The sequence below is a fragment of the Hylobates moloch genome, unplaced genomic scaffold (assembly GCF_009828535.3).
Source record: "Hylobates moloch isolate HMO894 unplaced genomic scaffold, HMol_V3 SCAFFOLD_5, whole genome shotgun sequence".
NCBI classification, from domain to species: Eukaryota; Metazoa; Chordata; class Mammalia; order Primates; family Hylobatidae; genus Hylobates; species Hylobates moloch.
In genome coordinates, this window is record NW_026652280.1 from 56,251,548 (window position 1) to 56,270,931 (window position 19,384).

General features: G+C 44.8%; 1 protein-coding gene across 4 annotated transcripts in view; it reads left to right on the forward strand.

The window, feature by feature from the left end:
- Nucleotides 1–19,384, forward strand: part of TMEM241 (transmembrane protein 241) — a 147,362-nt gene that overhangs the window by 62,548 nt on the left and 65,430 nt on the right. For all 4 annotated transcript variants that reach the window (XR_009213503.1, XM_032152651.2, XM_058438560.1 and 1 more), the window contains 6 exons: nt 2,286–2,337; nt 4,257–4,305; nt 5,478–5,523; nt 6,991–7,026; nt 10,183–10,217; nt 19,161–19,230. Coding sequence is in view for 3 of the 4 variants with exons in the window: in XM_032152651.2 (XP_032008542.1) it covers nt 2,286–2,337; nt 4,257–4,305; nt 5,478–5,523; nt 6,991–7,026; nt 10,183–10,217; nt 19,161–19,230 (288 nt within the window). In the remaining variant the exon portion in view is untranslated. The remainder of the gene's footprint in view (nt 1–2,285; nt 2,338–4,256; nt 4,306–5,477; nt 5,524–6,990; nt 7,027–10,182; nt 10,218–19,160; nt 19,231–19,384) is intronic.

The window sequence follows — 19,384 nt, forward strand, 5'->3', positions numbered from 1 at the left end:
AATAGTCAGTAGTTAAGGGGCACTATATATATGTTGCCTCTATAAAATGGAAAGAGGAGAGAGACTAAGTGATAATTTGGGTTTTATGCTTTCTGGCGCCTTCTTTTAGGAGGAGAGAGTGGGGAAAGCTAGAGGCAAGAGCTTTTGGCATATGAAACTCAGAAGGAATAGGCCGTAAACCAGGGATTACTGAACCAGCTCCAAACTGACTTTCCAATGAGTGAGGATAGCTTCCTGAAAATATCTGTGTTTGGCAATGTTACTTTTTTGAGCAAGAATTTTTAAAAATTGCTTTACTGTGGAAATTTCTAAAGACATATCAAAGTAAACAGAATAATGTAATGAATGAAGTTCTGTGTGCCCAGTTCCCAGCTTCAGCCATTTTCAGCTTCTGGCCCCACCCACTGCCTTGCTCAGTATTTATTCCAGGCACCCTAGCATTTCATCTGTAAATATTTTAGTATGTATAAGAGATTTTTCTAATAAAACATTTTATAGGGGGAAAAGTTTAAACCTACAGAAAAGTTGCAAGAATATTACAGTGAGCTCCCATGTATTCTTCACCTAGATTCACCCATTGGTAACATTTTTTGCATTTGCTTTCTTGCTATCTCAGTGTATATATGTATACACATGCATAAACATACATAAATATCACATAAATATATGATATTATAGATATTATTCTTGCTCTTTTTTTTTCTGAATCATTTGAAAATAAGTTGTAGAGGTCATGACTCCACTGCTAAATACTTCAAGCTGTGTCTCCTAAAAACAACAATCCCTTAGATAACCAAAGTGCAATCACTGAATTTAGAAAATAACATCTGATATGATACTGTTTCTTAATATTGAGTCCATGTTCAAATGTTGCCACTTATTATCTGGCCACAATATTATTATTATTATTTATTTATTTATTTTTATTATTATTTTTTTTTGAGATGGAGTCTCGCTCTGTCGCCCAGGCTGGAGTGCAGTGGTGCCATCTTGGCTCACTGAAACCTCCGCCTCCCGGGTTCAAGTGATTCTCCTGCCTCAGCCTCCTGAGTAGCTGGGACTATAGGCATGTGCCACCACGCCTGGCTAATTTTTGTGCTTTTAGTAGAAATGGGGTTTTACCATATTGGCCAGGCTGGGCTCAAACTCCTGAACTCAAGTGGTCTGCCCGCCTTGGCCTCCTGAAGTGCTGGGATTACAGGTATGAGCCACTACACCTGGCACAATACTGTCTTTTATAACATTTTTTTCCCCTAAAGACGTCATGTCTAAGCCGGGCGTATTGGCTCAGGCCTGTAATCCCAGCACTTTGGGAGGCCGAGGCAGGCGGATCACCTGAGGTCGGGAGTTCAAGACCAGCCTGACCAACATGGAGAAACCCCGCCTCTACTAAAAATACAAAATTAGCCTAGTGAGGTGGTGCATGCCTGTAATCACAGTTACTCGGGAGGCTGAGGCAGGAGAATCGCTTGAACCCGGGAGGCGGAGGTTACGGTGAGCCGAGATCGTGCCATTGCACTCCAGCCTGGGCAACAAGAGTGAAACTCCATCTCAAAAAAAAAAGATGTCATATCTCTTTTGTACCCTTTAATCTGGAACAGTTCCTCAGCTTTTTATTGTCTTTCATTGCCTTCACATTTTTGAATAGGGGAGGCCTGCTGTTTTGTGAACTGTCCTAAATTTGGGTTTGTCTCAGTGTTTCCTCGTGGTTCAATCCATGCCGTTCATGTTTGGCAGGAATACCACCCGAGTGATGTTGTGTCCTTCCGAGCTTTATATCAAGAGGCACACAATGTGGATCTGCCTCATTATTGGTGGTATTAAGTTTGATCATTCAGTTGTGGGGGTGCACAGAGGATTTTAATGCGATTTCCGTAGTGTTTTCATTTTTGAAACAGGCATATTTGTGGTCTGATTCCCCAGTTTTTCACTTGCATATTTTTGGGGATCTGCAGTTGAAAAAACACTTGTTTTATTAGATGTTTCACAGGCACACTATTTTCCTCGAGTGAGCCAGCTGTGGTTTTGCAGATGTCCTGTAAATGCCTGACTCTGGGAAATGGCTAGCTGAGGTCCAGAGAAGGAAATGTCTGCTTATGAGTAGAGCACATAATTGAAAACTACACAGGTAGTCAGGTTCACAGAGGAAGGACAGAGGAACCAAGTTGGTCTCGCAGGATCTTTGCTTCATCCAACTCCAGAGGATGCGTTTTCACCTCCACACTCTTGGGGAAACCTTTGATGTTGAAAGGTGAAGCTGCAGTGTTTTATCTCCCTCTCCACAGTGCCCTCTTCCTCCTGGCCACAGCAGGATGCCTTCCCTTCAATGACTCCCAGGTAAGTCCGGGTGAACTCCTTTGCCTTCAAAGTGTCTTTTATTCTCTGAAGCCTGGGTGTATGACAAGAATTTCCTAGTCCTTCCTTGCAGAAGCAGGAAAACTTGGCCTATGCAGAAGCATTCCAAAGCTTGCAGGCTGGGTAGCTCTGGGCCTGGGCAACACCATTTCCCCAGGCCTTTGCCTTCTCCCCAAGGCTGCAGGCATCGTGGCCTGCAGAGCTGTGGTCCCTGGGCACTGTGGTGCCTGCCATCTGTCCTCTGTACATGCCTGGTGAACCTGCAAGCCAACACCAAATTGCCCCAGCCTCAGCCATGGAGGCAAAGTTGATTTCCTCTCCTCCCAAGGGCCTCATCTCCTGCAAAGTGATTTTTTGTTTTTGTTTTGTTTTGTTTTGAGACAGAGTCTCATCCTGTTGCCCAGGCTGGAGTGGAGTGGCACGATCTCGGCTCACTGCAACCTCCACCTCCCGGGTTCAAGCGATTCTCCTGCCTCAGCCTCCCGAGTAGCGGGGATTACAAGCGCCCGCCACCATGCCCAGCTAATTTTTTGTATTTTTAGTACAGATGAGGTTTCTCCATGTTGGCCAGGCTGGTCTCAAACTCCTGACCTCAAGTGATTCGCCCGCCTCAGCCTCCCAAGGTGCTGGTATTACAGGCGTGAGCCACTGTGCCTGGCCTGCAAAATGATTTTTATTTTATTATGCTGTGCTAAAGTTGAGTTTTCTTTATGAGGTGCTGAGGACCTACCCCCGCCCCCAGTAGTCATCTCATTTCTGGGTTTCCTTTCTTTCTTTTTTTCTCCCTCCTTTTCTCCCCCAGCATTATTAGGTCCCCACCAAGTGTCAGGCACTGAGCCAGGCTCTGGGGACACAAAGAGGAAAATTAATCTTTGCTCAGGCAGAAGTCAAGCCTGTTTGGAGCAAAGGGGAGGGAAACAGTCAAGTAAACAGATCATTATCACACAGGGATGCCAGGACTCTGTCCTGGACAGGACAGGAGGCTCTGAAGCACCTAAGAAGATGTGGGGCCTCAGAAAGTAGGAGTAGCCGTAATTACAGGGAGTCTGCTGTGTGCCAGCCTCTGTGCCAATGCTTTCTGTGCCTTATGTTATTTAAAATCTCACAACGTTTCTGTGAGGGTGGGAGCATTATTATCTCCATTTCATAGCATAGAATAAGGAGGCCTAAAAGGTCACCAGCTAACAAGTAAGTGGGGATTTTAGAATTTATCCCAGATCTCTCTGATGCTAGAGCCAGACTCTGCTTACAGGACCTACATCTGGAAGAATGAGAAGGAGTTAGCCAGGAGAAGAAAGCAGGCGAGGGCAGTCCTGGAGTGTCATGAGTATCCTGTGATCCAGTGTCATTGAGCACCTGCTATGTGTCTACCCCTGTTCTAATGCCCACCCTCCTGGAATGTACAATCTAGGAGAGGGGAGGGCAGGGAGAGATAGAGACACATAAACAAATAAGGAAGAAATAAATAGGATGTGTCCTGTGATACTAAGTCCTGTGGAGAATAATAAGGGAAGAAGTAGAGGGTCCCCTCGGTTGAGTTGTAGGGGGAAGCAGTCATGCTTGGGAAAATGCAAGTTATCCTTATTCAGGGACAGTAGGGGGCTGTACCTACAACCGGAGGGGTTGATGGGGGCTTGTCACAGAGGTCTTGGCGTGTCATAAGTTTGGATTTGAACTTTGTGACGGCAGTGCGCGGCATGGGGTGTTGGAGGCAGAGTCCTGTTAGGTACTCTGGGTGAGGAATGAGAGGGAACTGAGGAACTGATGTAAGGCCCCAGGAGTCCTGTTTTGGGACCCTTGCTTGGCACTGAGCATTGATGACAGGTTTTCTGATGGCCACACTGGATTCCGTTTGCCTTGCACTTATAGCCATTTTTTCTTTTTTTAATTCTGTGTTTCAGTTTGATCCAGATGGATATTTTTGGGCTATAATTCACTTATTCTGTGTAGGTAAGTTTTAAAAGAATTCTTATGTAAGGCTGGGCATGGTGGCTCATACCTGTAATCCCAGCACTTTGGGAGGCCAAGGCAAGTGGATCCCTTGGGCCCGGGAATGGAAGACCAGCCTGGGCAACGTTGAGAAACCCCATCTCTACAAAAAATACAAAAATTAGCCAGGCATGGTGGCACATGCCTGTTGTCCCAGCTGCTGAGGAAGCTGAGGTGGGACGATCACCTGAGTCCAGGGAGGTTGAGGCTGCAGGAGTCATGATCACACCACCACACTCCAGCCCGGGCAAAAGAGGGAAACCCTGTCAAAAAAAAAAAAAAAAGGAAAGAGAGAGAGAGAGAGGGAGGGAGACAGGGAAGGAGAGAGGGAGGGTGGGAAGGAGGGAGGGAAACTTACTTGAATAATTGAGGTTTATTGTATACCCACTTTTTGGTAACCTTGGAAAATTAAATCCAAGGTGTGAAGGTTAAAATTAAATGGGCATTTTCTGGATTGATTTTCTATTTTGAAGTTTTTCCTCGTATGTTTCCATTTCCAATATACTTTCCTCTTTTTCATGACAAATATGAACTAACTCACTGTGGCTTAGGGTTTCACTTGCTCAAGTCAACTTTTGGAAAGCTGATTGGTCTTCTCTAAAAATGGTGGGAAGATATCCAGAAGTTCATGTCAAAAACATTTTCTTTCAGTAATTTACCAAAAAAGTTTAAGTTGTTCAAATAAACGGACCATCTGATTTTATTACAAATCACATGTTCAGTGTTGCTTGTCTGTAGTCCTGGGGGAAAAACAGTGCCCTGACTGTTAACACAGCTCAGAAATGTTCAGAAATCCAGGGGTGTTTCTCTTTTCATGTGCATCATGTCAAGGAAGTAAAACCTTCCTATTAATTGTGTCCTTCATTATCATGATGCTTTCCATGCCCAGCACTCTGGGGACCACTGGAAGGACTAACTGTGTTATCATAGACGATTATTGAATTTGCATCCTTGAAGCCTTCCAAATGTTGATAGTCTTCTCCTGTCAGCTGGGTGTGACCCTCATAGGGAAAAGGACCAGCAGTCGTGCTTTTGGGAGCCTTTATCCATGTGGATTTTGTGTTTCCCTGGACAGGCCAGCAGCTCCTTGAGCAGAATACCATGACCAGTGATATGTTTTATTTCATTTTCAGGGGCTTATAAAATTCTACAGAAGTCCCAGAAACCCAGTGCATTAAGGTAAACTCTTCTTTTTTTTTTCCTTGAGATGGAGTTTAGCTCTTCTTGGAGTGCAATGGTGCAATCTGGAGTGCAATGGCGTGGTCTCAGCTCACTGCACCCTCCACCCCCCGGGTTCAAGCGATTCGCCTGCCTCAGCCTCCCGAGTAGCTGGGATTACAGGCATGCACCACCACGCTTGGCTAATTTTGTATTTTTAGTAGAGAGGGGTTTCTCCATGTTGGTCAGGCTGGTCTTGAACTCCCGACCTCAGGTGATCCGCCCGCCTCGGCCTCCCAAAGTGCTGGGATTACAGGCGTGAGCCACCACGCCCGGCCGAGATAAACTCTTAATGTTTGGTGAGCTGTGGTTGGGTTAAAGGAAAGAGCTGAGACTTGTGGTATGATGAGATTCCTCCATTCAGCCAGAGACTCTGCAGGCCTGGGTTGTGGTGAGGGCAGGGGACTTAGTCCTTGAAGCCAGCCCTCTTCTTGCTGTTTGGGCCACTCCAGGCTGTGTCCACCAACACCTGGAACATGTCTGCCTTTAGCCGTGTGTGAAGAGGCATGGAAGTCTCAATCCCCTTCCTTCAGGGGATTCACATGTCACCCCTCAGATGACACGTGAATGCAATGTATGTGGCCAGCTGCTTTGGGTGCCGATCGGCTGCATCGAGCACAGAGGGACAGTACTTTTTCTTGTTTCCCTAGCCCCGTCCTAATTTGACTTACTTTAGACCCAGAAGTCTCTCCACTTACTAGCTCATTCTTGGGCAAAATGAGGCCTTTGTTGCAGGCAGTCAATGGAGCAGCTTTGGTGAATGTAAATGAGAAAAGACAAGACTTCAGGCCTGGAGCTGTGAGGCCAGTGCCCCTAGACCGGCCAGCTGGCCTCTGGGTTTTGGGGCCTGCTGAAGGCCTAAAGAGAAAAGGTCTAAAGGGAATGACTCCTGAGAGAAGGTCATCCACTCTGAGAATGTGGGGCTTCCACTCCCTGGAGCACCGTTTGTTCTTTTAATAAAGTGTTTTTGTAGCAAGAAGCCAGTAGAGTTGCCAGATAAAATACAGGATTCCTGGTTGCATTTGAATTTCAGATAAGCCTCGAATAATTTTTGTAATATTTGGAACATATAGTACTTACACTAAAACATTACTCTTTATCAGAAATTCAAATGTATTTGATTGCCCTGTATTTTTACTTGTTAAATATGGTAGCCCCAAAATCCAGTCCAGTGGCCTGAGATAGTTGACACTCCTCTGAAAGTGACAAATGTACACGTGGGAAACAGTTGCCCACAGGTGAAAATGTGTGTGATTTAAAATGAACTAGTAACTGGTTTTGAATATTAAATACTTTTCCCTCTATTTATGGATAATTTATAGAAGTAGTAACTAAAATAGAATTTATCAATAGAAGATAATGATTATTTTATGTATTTAACATAGTTCTGCTACTTCATTTATCTTTTTTTTCTCTCTCATTCCTTAGTGACATTGACCAGCAATACTTAAACTATATAGTCAGGTAAAATATAATTTACATTTTTAAAGAACAATTCATATCCTTTCAGGGCTAATGGATTTTTATTTTCCAATAATATTTTGATCAAAGAGTTCTGAGCCAATGTGCCTGCCAGGAAGATAAGTTACGAAACTTGTGAGATGACAGAGTTGAGGAGACCAAATAGTAGTCTTGCCCTTAGACCAGGCAAGAGGGGCCTCTCTCAGGCCCTAAACTTCAGAGGGCCACATCCCTCCTCCAGGACGTGGCATCTGTGAGGCTAAGGGACGTTTCTGTCATCCCAGAGGCCACACCCTCACTTCTAGATTGTGTCCTTGAATCCCCCACCCATGTCTCTGGGCTCGATTCCAGGGCTCCTTTGGTCCGTCTTCCCAACTCATTCCCAGGCCCAAGGGGTGTCCAAAGAAAGGCTGTCAATGGGCAGGAGTGTAGGTGGAGAGGACCTTGCAGGCTCAGGTGTCCACACACATGTGTGAGGCCCTTGGGCTGCAGGATGAAGCCTGGGGTGGAAAGAAAAGGGGGGCATTGGCAACCGGGAGTCAGAGGCTGCCCTGGGCTGCTACATTCTGACATGCAGCACCAGGGAGCCCAAGAATTCTACATTTTAAACTAGACTTTCAGGTTATTCTGAAGATGTATTTGTTAAGGTGGGATGAAGTCTGAGGCTTGATTTATAACTTTTAAATATGGTATGTGGACTTCTGTTTGTATCCTTGTCCCAAGCCAAGCAGAGAATGAGCCTGCTTACTAGAACAGCATGATACACCCTTTTTATATTAGTATAATTTCTTTATACTTTATAAGTATTATAATTATAATGTACATGTAATTATAATTTATAATTTAATTTACATGTAAATTATAATTCATTATAATTATATATAATTATATAACATTATAATTTACATGTAATTTATAATCTTACAACTATAAGGGGTTTCTGCATTGGGAGGCTGAGGCAGGAGGATCGCTTGAGCCCCAGAGCTCAAGGTTACAGTGAGTTATGACTGAGCCACTGCACTCCGGCCTGGACAACAGGGGGAGATCTTGTCTCAAAAAAAAAAGTATACAGGGCTTCAAGTTACATTTTTCTTCAAACATGGTCCCACCACAGTACACCTAGAGGTGATTAATTGCAGTTCAGAAAATGTATTGAGTTTTCTGAATGCCACATGATGTTTGGCACTGCTAGGGATCCAAGGATGAATAAAATATGGTTCTTGCCCCTAAGAAGGTCGCAGTGTAGGATGCCACAGAGAGGAAAAGATGAAAAGAGAATGAAGAGGAGTGTTCCTTTGATGTGAGCCCCATTCATCCTTGGCACCCTCCCATCACCCTCTCTGGAAACCCCTCCCGTCCCCCAGCGGCCCTCTGCAATGCCTTCACGCTGCTAAAGCCCACTGTGGGGGGGCCCAATCCCCGACCCTCTGCAACCTCTTCTATCAAAAGTCATGCCATCCAGGTGGCCGATCGAGTTAGAGGTTAGGAATAAAACATGCTATCTAAGTATGGGAGGGAATTTTTTTTTTCAAGTGCTGAATGGCCTGCTTTGGTAGGAGTTAGGAGTGGCTTAACACTATATTTGCAAAATTCAAACAAGGATTAAAGGACCAACTCTTCACTTAATTATTTCTTATATTTATCCCCTAATATTTTATTTGAGGTTACCCTTTGGGGTGATTCTGATGATGGGATTTGGGGTACATGACAAGCTCTGGGAGATGTTTTGGGATGGCAAGAGGCCCCTCATATCCTGCCATAAGAGTGATCACTTCTCCTCCTGAAGTTATAACCAAAAAGGGATTCAGGGAGGTAAAATAATGGAGTATGTACAGGGTATATGTTTTCCAAAGAAAGGCAAGATGGAAGCAAAGACTTAGAGAGCTTATGCAAAGGGCTAATCATTGCGAAGTCTCCAGTCTTGTTTATAGCTACATGCAGCCCTGTCTTACAAACTTACAACTTCTCAATGACTGGATGTGTGGCTTTTCCCATTGGCTTTCTCCCAAACCTCCTGTCTAGCCTCTGTCCACACTGCTGCTGCCCTGGGGCCATCAGAGAACCTTAGCTTTAGAGGAAGAGCAAAGGAAGAACACGAGAAACACAGAAATGGCTCCAGGAGACAGCTCCTGGAGCAGGCAGGCTCCCAGTGGTTTTTTTGCTCACAGCCGTCTTCCTCCACACTGCCTAGGATGTCACCACCAACTAGGGATTCCTTATGGTGGTTCCCAATCCTGGTGTACTTTAGAGCCACTGAGGGGCCATAACAAAATGAAACAACTGATGCCTGCACCTCAGAGATTCCGATTTAAGCCAGGACACTGGGCTATTCTGATATGCAGCCAGGGTTTAGAACCAGAGTAGCACTTTAAAAAATTCCCTGCCATACTTGGATAACATGTGTTATTCCTAATTCTCTAATTTGATTGGCTGCCTGGATGGCATGAGTTTTGATAGAAGAGGTTGCAGAAGGTGGGGGATTGGGCCCCCCAAGTGGGGTTCAGCAGCATGAAGGCACTTTAGAGGGGTACTGCAGGACGGGAGGGGTTTTCAGAGAGGACGATGGGAGGTTGCCAAGGATGAACAGGGCTCACATGAAAGGAACACTCCTCTTCATTCTCTTTTCATCCTTTCCCCTCTGTGGCATCTATTGAAAATCAGTAAAGGTAGTTTTCAGCCACATGGTGGATGGGCTGGATCAATTGTGGGCTAGCCTTTTGGAAATGTAACTATCTTCTACACAGTTAATTTTGTGGCAAAAATATATGTAGCTCACACAACAGCTAGCTTTTACATTGCAACCTATTTTAATTTGGAGTTTGCTTTGTTTAGCTTATAAATACTCTTGGTAGATAAGGGGTGGGTATGATCATAACTAGGGTCAGCCAGGACTGAGAAAAGAGACACAGTGGACCCTCAGGTTGAGACATGGATTCATACTCTGTCCCAAGCCTGTCCCAAGAGGCAATCTTCTTGCCAAAACATGAGACATTTCAAGACATTCTTACTCTCTCTGAGAAGCTGGATTTAGGCAGAATGAGTCAGTGCAGATAATTTGCTTTTAGGGAAATTTAACTATTTCCAGGTAAAATGGGCGGGAACAGCTGGGGTTTTTGGTGCCGGGGAAACTTCTTGACTACTTTGCTGTCTCTTTTCCAGTGTGGTGCTCCTGGCATTTGCATCTCATCCCACAGGTAAATGCCCCCGGAGTGTTGTTTTGTTTGTCTGTTTGACATTGCTCGTTGGACCCAGTGAGCCTGTCTCTCAGAGACATTTCGTAAGAGCATGTCATTGCCCCCTAGGATGACTACGAGGGCAGGAAGGTCCCGTCTATTTGAAACTGCTCTTAATAAACCAATTTATCACCCAGGAATTTATTCTTACCCCTTCTTGTTGTCTGTGTTTTCATCCAGTATGATCTCAGATATACAGACAGGTCTACTTCCTGCCAAGTAAACTAGGGCTTATTTTGCCTGCTTCCGAAATTCCTTTTCCAAGTGTCCTGAATTGCTCTTCATTTCTAGTGTTAAAAAATTTGGTGAAAAAGTTCAAAAGTTCAAAAAACTCCCTGAATCCCTTTTTGGTGATAACTTCAGGAGCAGAAGTTATTGCTGTTATAGCAGAATATGAGGGGCCTCTTGCCATCCCATAATATTTCCCAAGGCCTGCTATGGTACCCCAAATCCCATCATCAGAATCATCCCAAAGGGTAACCTCAAATAAAATACTAGGGGGTAAATAGAAGAAATAATTAAGTGAAGGAGTTTGTTCTCTAATTCTTGTTTGAATTTTGCAAATATATTGTTAAGTTACCCTCTTTCTATCTGGCATCATTTTTAAAGTTTGTATCATATGTCACCATCCAATTCTCATAATTCCAGAAGAAAGGAGTCAATTCTTTTTTTTTTTTTTGAGACAGAGTCTCGCTCTGTTGCCCAGGCTGGAGTGCAGTGGCATGATCTCAGCTCACTGCAACTTCCGCCTCCCAGGTTCAAGCAATTCTCCTGCCTCAGCCTCCCGAGTGGCTGGGACTACGGCACGTGAGACCATGCCTGGCTAATTTTTTGTACTTTTAGTAGAGACGGGGTTTCACCATGTTAGCCAGGATGGTCTCGATGTCCTGACCTCATGATCCACCCACGTTGGCCTTCCAAAGTGCTGGGATTACAGGCGTGAGCCACCGCGCCCGGCCAGGAGTCAATTTTTAAAATGTATCTTGCTGCCTCAATTACTCTGTTGTTGCTTTTCAGATTAAGGAATTGCCCACAAGACCCTATTCCATCAAAGTTTTTTGCTTTGAAAGGCTTTGAAATTGATGCCAAAAGATAAAACAATAGTGTCTGTGTGTGGCATGGCTGAAAATACAAGTTATATTGGTTGTGCTCCTTGTGGCTTCGTGGAGTGTGGTGCAAAGAATAGACTCAGAAGGATTGGAACTTTCCTTGGCTCCCCCACTGAGTGGCCTTAAGATAGTTTTTTGTTTTTGTTTTTAAAAAACAAGCCACAAAACGAATGTTTACTCACCACTTGCTATGCATAAAGCATTACCCAAGCCCTCTAGGTCTCAGTTTTCACATCTAGAAAATGAGAAAGGTGAACTCGCTGCCTTCTAAGGTCCCTTCTAGCTCTCATCCTGTGCTTAAAGCAATAGCAGCTTTCTGTTGGCATTTTCAGCTGCTTCTTTCTGTTGGTGTTTTACCTGCTATCTGAGCGAGGATCCTCAGGGAGTTGTTGATAGTGACTCAGGAATAATGCTTCTAGATTGTATATGACATATCTGAATCCATGTCTTTTAAGGATAACTTGAATGCATTTTCTTAATACATTACACTCCGCTTGCCATATGAAAGCACAGTTCCTATTGTCTGCCTGCTCCTATGAACGATGACTTCTCAAAACTCCAAGGTTTGCTGTTGAGTCCCCTCTCTGCTGTCATTTCCTGAAAGTCTATCCTTTGTGGAATAATAAGTCCTGTGAAGCCATACTGGTAACCCTAAACGGCTTCTGCTTACCCATACTGCTGGTTGTCTGCCTTTCAGTTGTGTCTCCTATCATTCCTTTATGCAGCCAGGTAGCTGCCACCCAGCAGACACTTAAGAGCCTACTAAGTGTCCTGCACCTTTGAAATGTGCTTTTGTCGGCCAGGCGTGGTGACTCACACCTGTAATCCCAGCACTTTGGGAGGCTGAGGCGGGCGGATCACGAGGTCAGGAGATTGAGACCATCCTGGCTAACACGGTGAAACCCCATCTCTACTAAAAATACAAAAAATTAGCTGGGCGTGGTGGCAGGCGCCTGTAGTCCCAGCTACTCGGGAGGCTGAGGCAGGAGAATGGTGTGAACCTGGGAGGCGGAGCTTGCAGTGAGCCGAGATCGCCCCACTGCACTCCAGCCTGGGCAAGAGTGAGACTCCATCTCAAAAAAAAAAAAAAAAAGAAAGAAAGAAATGTGCTTTTGTCAAAGGCCTTTGGAAAGTTATGTTCACAGATTCTCCTTGGTTTACATCCTGAATTATTTCTAGTGGACTTGGGTGAATAATTCTTTTTTTTTTTTTTTTTTTTTTTTTGGACAGAGTCTTGCTCTGTTGCCCAGGCTGGCCAGGCTGGCCAGGCTGGAATGCAGTGATGTATCTTGGCTCACTGCAACCCCTGCCTCCCGGGTTCAAGCAATTCTCCTGCCTCAGCCTCCTGAGTAGCTGGGATTATAGGCACCTACCACCATGCCCGGCTAATTTTTGTATTTTTAGTAGAGATGGGGTTTCACCACGTTGGCCAGTCTGGTCTGGAACTCCTGACCTCAAGTGTTCTGCCCGCCTCATCCTCCCAAAGTGCAGAGATTATAGGCGTGAGCCACTGTGCCCAGCTGGGTGAATAATTTTTACCTAAAGAAATCATGCTGCCCTTCAGCTAAGAGGTTGTGCTTGTTCATTTGTTAAACTTATGATGGTCAGAGCTGGAAGGAATCTTAGTGATTATCCCAGGTGCCACCAAATTGTATTAATTACTTGTGCACCATCCTAATACAAATGAGGAGATTGAAACCCTGAGGAGTTAAGTGATGTGACCAAGATGATGCAGAGTAGGCGGGTAGCAGAGGGAGACTGGGGTTAGGTCTCCTGACCCTCTTTCTAAGTTTTTCTTTTTAAATGCTGCTGCTCTTTCAGTGATCCTACACTTTATTGCTTTTTTTGAGACAGAGTCTTGCTCTGTTGCCCAGGCTGGAGTGCAGTGGTGCAATCTTGGCTCACTGCAACCTCCGCCTCCCAGGTTCAAGTGATTCTCCTGCCTCAGCCTCCCAAGTAGCTGAGATTACAGGCACCTGCCACCATATCTGGCTAATTTTTATATTTTTAGTAGAGACGGGGTTTCACGATACTGGCCAGGCTGGTCTCGAATGCCTGACCTCAGGTGATCTGCCTGCCTCAGCCTCCCAAAGTGCTGGGAATACAGGCATGAGCCACCACGCCCAGCCCCCTACACTTTACTATAAAGTATCCCACTCCAGTGAATGCTTTTGTACAACATTCCTAAATTTTGGTCTGGAGCTGCTTTTGGTTTGGGGGATGTGTTTAGCCACCAGTTTCTGAACATGGTGACTGCTAGTAATAGCTTAGACATTTTGGCCAACAGTCTGATATTTTACCTTGAGTTATTGCTAAACTTTCAGGTCAATACAAAAATACCTTGGACACTTAATTACTCCCTGGGAATACATAGTGGTCAGAAGTATATGATTGTAGAATGTCCTGGGCAGAGGAGTAATTTGAAATAGGCTTCAGTTTCTTTTTGAGGTAATGAAAATGTTCTGGAATTAGATAGTGGTGATGGTTGCACAACTCTATGAATATACTAAAAACCACTGAAGTGTACACTTTAAAAGGGTGAATTTTATAGTATGCAAATTATATCTCAATAAGAAAATGTATTGGGGGAATAAAAGGACATCTTTCTCATTTGAAAACCTGTTTGGAGCTTAATTATGCCAGAAGGGATACTTGCATGGATTAATTTTCCTTCAAGTTATATTTTCATAATTTTTGAAAAAGAATGGACACAAATGTTCACCTTCCCTTCCATCTCCTGCAGGATAGGGGATGGGTCTGCGGTGGGCAACCCAGGGCATTGTGGAGCCTGTTGGATTCATCAGAGAGAGTCCTGGGACACTGCTCTTGAAGGACTCTTCTCTGCAACTTTGATTTGTTGAAGTTTCCTGCTAGCTGAGGTGGTGTCATTGCAGAGGCCAGGTACAGAAAGTCGGGCTTATAAGAAGGGTTTTGCTGGGCCATGGCACTGCTGAAGTGGCTGTGGGCTCCCTTGCTGTAAGGGAGCAGGACTACTCTTATAGGGTGGCTCCAATTCCTGCCAGTTCATTCATTAGCTTTCTGATTGGACCAAGTCTAGCCCACTTCAAGGTAGAACAGCACTTTATTCTTTCTCACTTGCTTATTACACTTGCTATCTAGAACGTCTGCAGTGGGGCCTGAGTGTGTATTGGGTGAGCTGTCTTCCTGGTTCCCTACTGCTCCAGTTAAGACACAGTCACAGTCAGTCTCCATTAGGACAGTCTTCTTGGAAGAATCTGTTCATACTTTCTGACATTTTACAGCAGGGCTCAATTCTTTTTGGTTTCTTCTTACCCCTTCTTTTTTTCTTTTTCTCTTTTCTTTTTTTTTTTTTTTTGAAAGAGTCTCGAACTCTCTTGCCCAGGCTATAGTGCAGTGGCACGATCTCTGCTCACTGCAACCTCTGCCTCGTGGGTTCTGGTGAGTCTCCTGCCTCAGCCTCCTGAATAGCAAGGATTACAGGTGCCCGCCACCATGCCCAGCTAATTTTTGTATTTTTAGGAGAGACGGGGTTTCACCATTTTGGTCGGGCTGGTCTTGAACTCCTGACCTCAAGTGATCCACCCACCTTGGCCTCCCAAAGTGCTAGGATTACAGGCGTGAGCCACTGCACCCAGCCCTCTTCTTTTATTACTTGTATCTTAGTTATTTGGTAGTACTTTAAAAACATTTTTAAATTGTTGTATAATTTACATATATGAAATATACATTTTAAATGTACAGCTCGATCAATTTTGGCAAATTTACACACCTGTGTAACTTACACCCCATCAAGATATAGAACATTTCTATCACTGCAGAAAGCTTCCTCCTGCCCCTTCCTAGTCACTCTCTCTCCACACCATGAAGGCCTCTATGGATCTGATGTCTGTTACCATAGATAAGTTCTGTCTGTTCTCAAGCTGTTATAAATGGAATCATCAGTACTTTTTGTGTCTGGCTCATGCAGCACAATGTTTAGAGATTCATTCATGTTGTTGTGTATATCATGAGTTTGTTCCTTTTTGTTGCTGGTAGGGTTCCGTTGTATGCATATACCACGTTTGTTTATCCGTTTACCTGTTGATGCTCACCTGGGCTGTTCCCAGCTTGTGGCTGCTCTGAACGTTCTCATACCAGCCTTTTTGTGGACTTATGTTTTCACGTCTCTTGGATGAACATTTCAGAATAGGATTACTGGGTCTTAGAGTAGATGTATGTTCCACTTTCTAAGAAAGGATGTTTTCCAAAGTGTTTGTACCATTTTCCACTCCCACCCAGCAGTGTGTGAGAGTTCCAGTTGCTCCACATCCTCACTAGCATTTAACATTGTCAGTCCTATTTTAACTCTTCTAGAGGGTGTGTGAGGGCTTCTGGATAGTGCTTTTGACTGAGCTTCCCTCCTCACTTACTCCTGAGTGATTGGAAGGAGGAGCTCTCTTGCAGGTGCACCTTTGGAGTGCGCTGGCAGCAGTGGTGGGACTCAGGCAGACAGTTCTTCATGCCCTCACCATGGGCACCACCACAGAGTTTGCTCCGAGAATCTCAGAACCTTCCTTGAGAAGAGGATCACCTTTCCCCCTTGCACTCTTTTAAATATAGTAGAGAAGAGGAAATTTCCCCTGTTAAAGAGTTTGTATTTCCTGTTTGAATGGGGCCCCTTAGCTGTGGTGTTCAAGAGAGCTCTAGAGAATTTCAGGGAACAAAAGGAGCAGGGAGACTCAGGAATCTGACCCAGAAACAACCTTGTTACCTGGTGTGTCTGTGGCTCATGTGTGAGACAGAGCAAGCAGCACTAATTACTGCTTGGAACTGACCTCCTGTTTTCCTGCCAGTTTTGAGGGTGAGAACATGAGAGGAAATTTTCTTCACATTCAAATATCAATTAGTGTTGAATGTGGTAATATTGTGTCACACTTTTCACCGTGGCAATTTCATGCTTCATAATCTTTGGAGAGATGGGATTCACTCACTCAGAGTCAGTGGAATTTTAACTGCAGAACACAACAGTGAGGGCCTAACTCAGACTCCATTACATAAGCCGCATGTTGCTGTAGCAAAACATGTTTACAACTCTTTTTTTTTTGTTTGTTTTTTTGAGATGGAGTCTCACTCTGTCACCCAGGCTGGAGTGCAGTGGCTCAATCTCGGCTCACTACAACCTCTGCCTCCGAGATTCAAGCAATTCTCTGCCTCAGCCTCCTGAGTAGCTGGGATACAGGCGCCCATCACCACGCCCAGCTAATTTTTGTATTTTTAGTAGAGATGGAGTTTCACCATCTTAGCCAGGCTGGTCTTGAACTCCTGACCTCGTGATTCACCCGCCTCAGCCTCCCAAAGTGCTGGGATTACAGGCATCAGCCACCGCACCCAGCCTTGTTTACAACTCTTTAGCCACTTGATTTGTGCTTAAGCTGTGTAGTTCAGCACTAGATGGTGCAGGAGTGTTGTTTTGCAGCAAACTCCTGGATCAAGTTTGCATGTGGCTGGGGCCAGCCAGCTACACGCTGCAACCTCTTCCGGGGGTATTTATAGCACAGTCACTAACATTTGCTGTTCTGGGGTTGTCGTGCACCCTCTCTGCTTAGGAGGACTACTTTAGCAAAAGAGAAAGCAGGTGGAAGGCATCAAAGGGGAATATTTGAAGTGAGCTTGAAATTGAGGACCACAGAGCCAGCTGGAAACTAGAACATTAGCTCTAGGGAAGGCAAGAGATGATCAGGTCTTTCCAATACTCTTGGTTTGGTAGTGCTTGCTGTGTGCTGGGTATATTGGATATGGTGCTGACACACAGTGGGTGCAGGGGTGAGGAAAATAGCATCCCCACTCTCAAGGACTCGCTAATTCTAGGAGGAGGGACCGGTGTGAAGTCAGCTAAGTGGTGTGTGAGAAACCAAGGTGTGATGGTTTTAGGAATGGCTCAAAGGTAAGGGCTAGCTATTCTTATTTTCTCTCTCTCATTATGGGGTCAGTTTTCAGGATTTGGGCGGGGGTTATTATTTCCTGAGGACTGTATTTTTTTTTTCTTTCTTTCTTTTCCTCCCTCCTAGTCTTCCTCTGACCACACTTCAGCTCTTTAGACCCCCTCCAAAGCCTGGGCTGGGCTGTAAAAGCTGCCACGCGCCGTGAGTCCTGTTCACCCTGCTGGAGCATTTCTGATGAAAGACTGGGTGCTGAGAGGGGCGCAGCCTGAGAGGACTCAAGGTCCTAGGTTTCATTCGTCTCCCTCTCCACCGTTCCTCATTATCACACTGGCTACGCTGCAGTTCCTCTCACACTGAGAAGGAAATTGGGAAAGGGCCAAGAGCACACAGCTGCCAAAGAGACGGAACAAATTCTCCATGGACGTGGACAGACTCTCCCTCCACTTTGCCTGAATGGAGGGCTCTGGCCACTCTCTAGGTCTAGGGTCCCCAGGGCACCCTTGCCTATCACTTCTATGGGGAAAGGGACTTCCGAATATATCCACGCTCTTCGCACACTAAATGACAACTGGTGTTGTCATTTACAAATTCCCTCTACCAACACAGTTTGACAGTAGAGCTATTCAGAGGAATCGTGGCTGAAAGAGAACAAGAAATCTTGTTGGGCTTCATGAAAACCAGATCCCAAGAAATCCCCTCCTTGTAGTAAAACACACGCTCACTCGCAGAAACAAAACCAAGAAAATAACAGTCATAAGTTTAAAAAACCCTCCAAAGAAATTGAACTCAGAATTTTCCTTCCCAATAGATAGTTGAATCATTTGAGATCATTTGGGTCTCCAAGAAAGCATAGGAGCCCATCGTGTCTTTTGATCTGAAACCCTTGATTAATAGCATAGTGGTGAAGGAAATGCTGCCTGTGTGTTCCACTGCACACCTAGTATACTAGCAATACTTAGGAAAATCAGCCCTCTCCCCCGAGGCCCCCAGAACTGAGAGACAGGCCAAGGCCCAGGGGTCTGGAAGACCAGGCTCTCCAAGAGGTTCAGAAATTCCAGATTTGGAAGACTCAAGCTATCTGCTGTGGAAATGCTTAATTCCTTTTCTCCGGACATTTTTGGAAGGCTTTCTGCTTTTTTAATCTCCTGACTTCTTGTTTGTGACCAAGTTCAAATTCCAGAGAGGGAAGCAGCCAATATGTGTGATTATTTCCTCTTGCACCAAGTGGAACTAAAAGAATGAACTTACTTCACAAGAAATAAATGTACCCTTTGGACCTCAAACTAAAATGAATTTGCACAGTTGGTCTGGCCCCTGTGCTGTTCTTGCAGTCATTAAACATAAAAATGAAAAAAAAATGTCAGGGCAGTGCATTCATGACCTTTTTTTAGATATAAGGCAGAAAAGTAGAAAAGAGTCTTGAAAAAGATTCTTTTATCCTGCACACTCCCTTATGCAGAGTTGGCTGCCTGGTAGAGAGGAGACAGCCTAAGGTTTGGATTGATTGGAGTTCACATTCTGGCTCCATAGTTTAAGAGTTGTGCAATCTTAGCTATGTTTCTTAACTTCTCTGAGCCTTAGTTTAAATGGGCACAATAGAACCTCACAGAGTTGTTACTGAGATTGAAAGAGATAAATACATAAAGATTTTAGCATTGGGCCCTGCACAAGGCATGCTCTCACTAAATGGGCATTATTATTATCATACTGTTATTATCATGATAAGACAATGTCAGTAACAGAATCCCTGGGAATGCTGGAGTGAATTCAATGCCAGGGGACTGAAAGCACAGGACTGCTAAAGATGCCTTCCTTATATTTCCTGGGGCAATGGGGCAGAGGGTCATGTGAGGCCTCATGGGTCACTGTTTCACCATTGCTGTTCCCCTCAGGTGATCTTGTCAGCGTCCTGGACTTCCCGTTCCTGTACTTCTACAGATTCCATGGCAGCTGCTGTGCCAGGTAATCTTAAGCTCACTCATTTGTATGCTTTCTGTGCTGTCCGCTGTGTCTTCCTCTCTGTGAAGTTCAGGGTCACTAGCAGTGACCTGAGTGAGTGGCAGGAGAGAGTGGTGGTGGATGCAGGCAAGGAAGCAGTCATTATGTCACCAGCAGG